The sequence below is a fragment of the Chamaea fasciata genome, unplaced genomic scaffold (assembly GCF_029207755.1).
Source record: "Chamaea fasciata isolate MVZ Bird 193981 ecotype frontalis unplaced genomic scaffold, bChaFas1.0.hap1 SCAF_31, whole genome shotgun sequence".
Classification (NCBI taxonomy): Eukaryota; Metazoa; Chordata; class Aves; order Passeriformes; family Sylviidae; genus Chamaea; species Chamaea fasciata.
In genome coordinates, this window is record NW_027094116.1 from 367,027 (window position 1) to 374,813 (window position 7,787).

At 59.8% G+C, this 7,787-nt stretch overlaps 1 protein-coding gene across 1 annotated transcript; it reads right to left on the reverse strand.

The window, feature by feature from the left end:
• Window positions 1-2,214: 2,214 nt before the first annotated feature.
• LOC136302899 (Fc receptor-like protein 3) lies at window positions 2,215-5,509 on the reverse strand. Its single transcript, XM_066206486.1, has 8 exons — window positions 5,420-5,509; window positions 5,101-5,269; window positions 4,547-4,801; window positions 4,172-4,450; window positions 3,406-3,675; window positions 2,972-3,217; window positions 2,806-2,892; window positions 2,215-2,240 (listed from the first exon to the last, which is right to left on the reverse strand). The coding sequence occupies exons 1-8, from the start codon at window positions 5,507-5,509 to the stop codon at window positions 2,215-2,217; spliced, it is 1,422 nt and encodes a 473-aa protein (XP_066062583.1).
• Window positions 5,510-7,787: the final 2,278 nt, after the last annotated feature.

The following is a 7,787-nucleotide window of genomic DNA, read 5'->3' on the forward strand; positions in this document are numbered from 1 at the left end:
TTTTAAAGATGAACGGTTCAAAAGCAAAGATTTTCTACATCTCTAGGAACAGAGATCTTTCCTCTTTCTGAGGGCAGATCTTCATCTCATCTCTCTCTCTGTTCAAGCATCTCATAAGATCACAACTACTTCAATATTTACTTAGCTCACCACAACAACCTTTGCTCAGATCTACAATTTGTATACTCCCATCTCCTAGAACATCTTAGAGGGATATTCTAGTATATCACAGTCCATTCTCATGGCCTACAAAAGAGTTTCAGCCTAAAACCAAGACATCTTCTCCTTCTCTTGCCATCTAAGATTCAACTCCTCCATCACCGACTTTGATGTCTTCATATTGTCTCTCTACGTGGCTTCACTCTGTCCTTTTGTCTCACTTAAGAGAGGATGAGTGCTTTGCAAGTTCCATCAGAGCAAAGGAGGAGTTTCCATTCTCCCAATCTGCAGAGGCCGTGATGGTTCTCCCGGGCAGTGGCCGAAGGTGGTAAATTCAGGCCGTGCCGGGGCTGGGCCAGGATCTCCGGGGTTCTGGCTGCATTCAATTTCCAGCTGCGGGGCCGCTCCGCACGGCTGCAGAGCTGCCCCTGCTCTTGGCCGCAAGATCTCTCCAGCTGCTGGGGCCTCTCCCTCCGCAAGGGGTCTTGGTGCCGGTGTCTGGAGCTGTTCATAGTAAAGAATTCTTCCAAAGCCGCGCTGGGGGCTTCCCCCGTTCCTCTGCCCGGCTGCGCTGGGGGCCCGGCCCGGCCCTGCGAGGCCTCCCGGGGCCGCCATGGGGGCGGCTTTAGCGGCAGGATGTCAGCAGCCGCTGGAGGCCCGATCCGGCCGGGACGGGGCGTTCTCTCCTCCCCTGCCCTGCCCGGGAGCCGCCGGGCCCGGCCCTGCCAAGGCTCCAGCAGCGGCCGGGCCCGGCCAGGCCGCACCAGGCCCGGGGCCACGCGGCGGAGCGGGGCCAACCCCGCCGGCACCTGGGGACCTCTGCCCAGGTGGGAAGGGAAGAGAAGAATTGTTATAGATAACCGTGTGCCTCCAGCAGTGTCCAAGGACCCAGCACGCTGTTTGCTGTCCCTTTTATACCTTATTTATCCCTTATGAATATTTAAAAATATGAAGGAGTCAGCCTTGCTTCTCACACAGTTTAATCAAAATGCTGAAGTTTGGGTACAATAGAGGGAACAGGGTCAACTGCCCGCCCAGCACTGGGTGAGGGAAGTGTAACAGATGCAGTGTCTAAATTCGCGTAATAAAATTGTACCTGGTAAAATTATCTATTGTAACTAAAAGCTAGATTCTCGGTAGCAATGTCTCCAAACTTCCAGAGTCCATTGTCCAAACTGTGAAACCACAAAATTTGCAACATAAACAGTGGAGATAATGTGGAGACGGCTCATTAATCAAAGGTGGGCCGCATTTTCACAGCTACTCAAGAATCTGATACCGATCTTGATGGAAATCTAGCAGATGTCCTCATCAAGTGCCCCAAAAGAAGATTCAGTGACTCTTTTTGGACTTCTTTTCAATTCTTCAGGAAATCCCTTCAAAACATCCCTCGGGGAGAGAAGAATATTGAAATAGTCGTGCACTGCCTCAGGGCATAAAAAATGTCTAACATTGCTGCCCTGAGAGTCCGAATTTGTGGGCAATACCGGAAAGCACCCTTGCTGCTGCCTGGTTGTCCACCCAACATCCAATCGATGTTGTCCTGATTTATCGAGGCATTTCGAAATTGATTTTTGAAATAGCTAAATAAATCTTTGGATTTTGAATTGGCTCTTGATCATTTATAAGAGATGGACGAGCCCTGTGGGGTGCAGTGAAGAGGAAGAAGGGACCACGGAGGGGAATCGATGCCCCTGAGCCCTGCCAGTGTCCCCAGTGGCACAGCAGACTCACAAAGGTGTCATGGGGACCCTACTGTCCATCATAGGGTCCTGGCAGCTCCATGTTGGTCACTTGTGGATCCCAAGGTGGGGCAGGGCCAGGGGACACCTGGGGAGGCCCTCAGAGTGACACTGGTTGTGGGGACCTGGGTGGGGGGTGACGCCCGTGGGTGACGTGTCCCTGTTCCCCCTGTACTCACCCCCTGCCAGCTCAGTGCCCATGATGTGGGGGTCCAGCACCATCCCTTCCTCTGGGTGGGGTCCTGTGGGGATAAGGGGGGTCTGACGAGTGTCTGGGGAGGGGGAATGTGGAGTCCTGTAATGACCCTCCCACTCACCTGTCCTGGAGCTTCCTGGAGGCTGCGAGGGAAAGGAGAGGGGGTGACCATGGAGATTCCAGGACGCCTGAACCTTCCTGGGACCTTGGCAAATCCAACCACCCACAGGACCCCCAAATCCCCACTGGAGCCCCAATTCACACCAGACCCCTGATTCTGCCATGGAACACTCCAAGAACCCCTGAACTCCCCAGAACTTCTGCACCACTGCAGTGTCCCCAAGCCCCCCAGTGTCCCCGACCCTCTGTGCCCCAGAACCCAATGCCCAGCCGAGAGAGGTACCCCCCACACTTCCCCAGGACCCCAGAATGATCCCCCAACATCCCTGCACAGCTCTCCAAGAGCTCCCCAAACCCTCCAGGAGCTTCCAGTGCCATCCCAATGTCCCTCAAACCCCACACAGGGACGCCCTTGGAGCCCAACCAAGACCATCCAAATTTCCCCCCAAACCCCCCAGGACCCCCAGCCGAGGTCACTGTGGGCTCAGTTTCCCCCAGCTCAGGGGCCCTGGGTTCTGCCCTGCCTCTGCCCCCACTCTGGGGGCTTCCCCTCACTCCAGGACCCCCATCCCCCCCATTGTCACCCACCCCAGCGGTGCCAGCAGTGACAGCCCCCGATGACAGCCAGGAGCAGGAGCAGGAACAGGAGGGTCCTGCCGACATTCACAGCCACTGCTGGGGACGGAGGGGGACACATTGGGGTCACCCCAACTCCAAAGGTTCTGAACACCCCAGTGACCCCGTGTGAGCCCACCTGTGACCCAGGGTGAGCCAGGGGTCACCTCCAGGGCCAGCTCAGGGCTGAGTGCCCGGAACACGCGGTGCCCGTCCTGTCCCAGCTGGTTGGTGGCCATGCACTGGTAGGTGCCCGAATGTCCCACACTGACGTTCCCAAGCTCCAGGACAGGACCCCGGGCCGCCTCCTGGCCATTGTGCAGCCAGGTGAAGGTGACAGGGGCTGAGCCCACCTGCACCGAGCAGCGCAGGGTCACGGGGTCACCTGCGTGCACCTGGTGTGACAGGTGACCGGGGGTGATGGTGGCATTGGCCACAGGCACTGTGGGGACACAGACAGGGCTGAGGCTGTGGGGAGGGGCTGGCAGCCAGCAAGAGGGACAGGGACACGGGGATGAGAGTTTTCTGGAGCATGCTGTGGGTGGGGTCACCCAACCTGAGGGTCTCACTCACCAAGGACGGTGACAATCAGGGGGACACTCTCAGCCACGCTGTCCCCGTCGCTGACCCGGCACTGGTAGTGGCCACTGTCATTGTCCCCAACATGCTGCAGCTCCAGGCGGGGGCCAGTGCCCAGCGGTGCCCCTGAGCCCCCCCGGTGCCAGGTGAAGGACCGGAGACCTGTCCCTGCAGCCACGGCACAGCTCAGCACCAGGCGGTCACACAGTGCCACCTGTCCCCCGGGGGGCTGCGCTGATAGGGACACCCCTGAGACAGGGACCCCTGCAGGAGGTGGGGGAAAGCAGGGGACAGTGAGGGACATGGGAGGGGCATTTTCGAGGGGCAGGAGGACCCCAGTGAGGAAGAGAGGGCCCAGAGCTGATGGGGGGCATGAAATAAAACCCCAAGGAATGATGGGGTGTTCAGGGAGGGGACAGCTGGAGCAGGCTGAGGGGGCACCACAGGGAGGGTATGGTGGGACCTGGGGACCAGGAGGGGAGATCAGAGATGGGTGGGGTTGGACCAGGAATGGGTGAAGAGACCCAGTGAGGGATGGAGGGACACGGAGGGGGACCTGAGCAGTGATGCGAGGATGTGGAAAAACTTCAGAGGAAAGATGGGGGTGCCCAGGAAGGGCTGGGGCACTTGGCGAGGGATGTGGGAAAGGATGAATGACCTCCGACAGGCATGGGGGATCCAAGCAGGAATGGGGGTCCCGAGGCAAGGCAGGGGACACGAAGAGGCTGTGGGGGCTCCCCGTGCCCATCCCCACACTCACTGCGCACCGTGACACAGAGCCGGGCGCTGCTCTTCCGCACGGCCCCCCCCTCGGAGCGCACCTGGCAGCTGTAATTCCCCGAGTCAGAGACCCCCACGGCGGGCACCTGGAGCTGCGGGGACACCTGTGGGCCCCCCACCAACTGCCCGTCCCGGTAGAAGAGGTGCAGGAGGGGGGCTGGGGGCCGCAGGGGGCTGGGGGTGCTGAGGCAGCTGAGATTGAGGGGGGACCCCTCGATGAGCTCGGGGGGACCCTCCAGCACCGGCACCGTGAAGAGCTCTGGGAAGGAGATGAGGGGAGGACTGACTCTGAGTCCCCTGGGATGTGGCTGTGGGGGTATCAGGATATTGGGGTTCCAGGCGTGGGGGTGCTCACCGTGCACTGTCACTGTCACTGGAGATGACGATAATGGCCAGAAGCTCACTGAGCGCGCACAGTGGTAGCGGCCACTGTGGTTTGGCTGCAGAGGAGACAGGGACAGCTCGGCCCCCCTGAAGTACTCCCCCAGATCCTTCCCGTCCTGGTAAAATCGCACCCTGCTGACCGATGTGTCCTGCCTGACCCGGCAGCGCAGTTTGACCTCGTCGCCCTCTAGCAGTGTCTGTGTTGGCACCTGCAGCACCAGCTGGTCTGTGGGACAGGAGAGTCCCATCACACTGAGAGGCTGGAGACAGGTCAGAGGAGGGTGCCCATGGCACCGCAGACATCTGGGAGGAGTCTCCATGGCACGGGAGGATCCCAGGAACACCAGGAGACGCTCCGTGGCACAGGTGTAACCAAGGGGGTCCCATCACACTGGGATGCACTGGGATGACCCTCAGTGCAGTGCCCACGGGCTCTTGCACCCGAGGGGTGTGAGGACACCCACGGAGTGGAGCCCACCCAGACCTATCCAGAGGCCACTGTGAGCATTTCAGATCCCCTCTCACCATTTAGGACTGTGACGGGGGGGCTGAGCCCACTGCCGTGTCTCTGACACTTGTAAGTGCCGCTCTTGGTGACAGTGAAGCGGTTCCAACTGTTCTGCGCCCAGCGCTGCCCGTCCTTGTACCAGGTGGTGTCACCGGCGGTCCCCAAGCCCTGGCAGGTCAGTGTCACCTGGTCCCACAGCACCGCCGGCCTCCAGGGGGGCTCCACCAGGAGCTGGGTGGTCTGGGCACCTGCGGGTGACAGGGGACACCAGCCTGCCAGGGCCACCACGGGGCTAGGGACAGCAGGGCAGGGACATGGCATCCCCTGAGGACTCACCAGCGAGGCGGAGGGTGTGGGCTGGAAGGGAGAAGGGAAGGGATCAGGGCGGTGGTGGCTCTGCAGGGACAGCACCATTTGGGGGGACATGGTGTGATGTGTCCCCAAACTCTCCCCAAGGGTAACACCGGTGTAGCACAGAGGTTTTGCTGACAGGGACACCTCAGTCACCCTGGGCTGAGGCAGGACATGGGGACACTGTGGACCCCCCATGCTTGCACAGGTCACCACCGTAATCCTCACAGCACCTGTCCCGACAGCCACACCCCCATGGCCCCACGTCAGTGATCCCTTTCCCATGGCACCAGTCCCGCTGGCCCATCTGCATGGTACGTGCGTGACCCTTGTCCCTGTCCCTGCATCCCTGTTCCTTGGTCCCTGCCTTGGGGACCTCAGGGGACCCCGCAGCCCCCCTGTGCCCCCGCCCCACCGGTCTCTGCCTCACCAGGGCCCATCCCCGGGTTGTCAGGCCCGTGCCCGGGGCACTCACCCCACAGGAGCAGCGCCACCTTCCCGGCCATCCCCGTGTCCCCGGCCATGTGCACTGGCTGTCACTCGCTGCTGTGGCCACCGGTCCCCTGGGTGGCGGCTCTTCGGATGAAGAGGAAGGAAGAAAGGTCACACCTCGTCCCCACGTGTAGGTGGCCCTTGGTGGGGGATGGGTGGAGACACAGCAGGGGACAGGCTGGGGACATTATGGGATAATCTGGGGGCTCAGTGGGGGATGGTGTTCCCAGGAGTGGGGGGCTCAGGGGATGCAGGGAACCAAGGGTGGGTGTCCAGGAGAATGGGGGTCCAGGGGAATTGGGGTCTCCATGTCTCGGGGGATTCACAGATGGGGGTCCTGCACGACAATTTTTCCCCAGGGGTTTTGGGTCATGGAATATGGGTCCCAGGGTTGGGGGTCCAGGGGAGAAAAGGGGGCCCTTGGAAATTTGGGTTCTGAGGGGAAGGAGAAGCAGCCCATGTGATGGGATCAAGGCAATGGTGTTCCTGGGCAATGGGAGTCCTGGGATGGGGGGTCCCAGGGAGCAGAGACCAAGGGAATGGGGGTGCCATGGTTGGGTTCCCAGGGGAATGGGGGTCCCAGGGATGGGCAGTGGCTGGGTGGGCACGGGGGTCTCCGGTCCTGCCCTGGGTGCCTCAGATTTTGGGGTGACTCAGAGCCCAGCACAGCCCCCACAGTGTGCTCATGTCCAGGGGGCACCCCAGGGTGGAGGCTCTGGGTCTGTGCCCCACACACCCCTGGACTTTTCCCATCCCCCCATTTCCTGGCTCAGCCATCCCAGGGAACACCTGAGCAGGTAACGGTGGGGGGATCCCAGGAAGGGGCCAAGGGGGCTGGGGGGTGCAGGCAGTGTTCAGGGGCTGTGGGGGATGAAAGATTTTCACTTTCTCTTTCCTGCAGCAGAAGGAAGAGGCCGTTTATGCTGAGCTGAGGCCGTGGGTTCTGTCCTGGGGGGCACATCCAGAGGGGTCCTGCCCTGAGGGAAAAGGGCTCCTCTGCTGTGGTGACACCTGGGTCGTGTCCCAGGGTCTTGTCCCAGGGAGTTCCTCGTTCTGGGGGTGCCACGTCCTTGGGGACTCCTGTGCCAGAGGTGGCACATCCTGGGGGCACTGAGCATTCCCGCTGTCCCCAGTGGGTCCCTGTGACACCTGGGCTGCCCAAACCTAAGGGGCCACCAGATAGAACCTTGCCCTGATGATGGTAAATGCCCGGCGAAATTTGGTTGAATTCCCTGATGCCCAATTGGCTGAGACAAAATTATACAGCCATGAAATAAAGGCAACAATCTTTTCCGAAAACACTTTTTTTTCCCAATAAAAAAATAACTTCACCAAAAATCAAACTAACAATGTAAAAAATGGTCTGGTCGATAGAATCCTTTTAATCATTGGGCACCCAACAAGTCGCTCACAGTAAAAACACAAACAAATCCCACAGAAATGAGACTTTCTGGTTCCCTTCAGGAGCCCATTGGTGCATCCCACAGCAGCGTTTACTTGTTGATAACACAGAGTGTGGAATCTCCCTGAATGTCCAGCAGGTCCATGGGATTGTTCCCGGCCTGCTGGGCAGCAACCCAGCCCACAGGGAAGGCTTTGGTTGGGCCACATTTAGGAACTCTGCCCATTTTCCTCCATCCCACCCTCAAACTTGATTTACTTCCCATGGCTTCTGCTCCCAACAGGGGAGAAACTCTGTCCATCCTTGGAACAGCGCACAGGAATACGTGGAAATGCCCGTGTGTCCCTCAGGGTCTGCTTCCCTGGGAAATGCACTCCACCCTGCCCTGAATTCCCCTGCCTGGGCACTCCCTGCTCCTGCTGGGACACCCCTGTTCCCCAGATCCACGGCTGGAGCCCC

Bases quoted from the DNA above. Each gene is read 5' to 3' on its own strand.
- LOC136302899 (XM_066206486.1), bottom strand. From the start codon at position 5,509: ATGTCCCCCCAAATGGTGCTGTCCCTGCAGAGCCACCACCGCCCTGAT. The intron at 4,802-5,100 runs GTGAGAGGGGAT...CCTGTCCCACAG, and splicing joins CCCCGTCACAGTCCTAAATG to ACCAGCTGGTGCTGCAGGTG. The intron at 4,451-4,546 runs GTGAGCACCCCC...TCTCCTTCCCAG, and splicing joins AGTGACAGTGACAGTGCACG to AGCTCTTCACGGTGCCGGTG.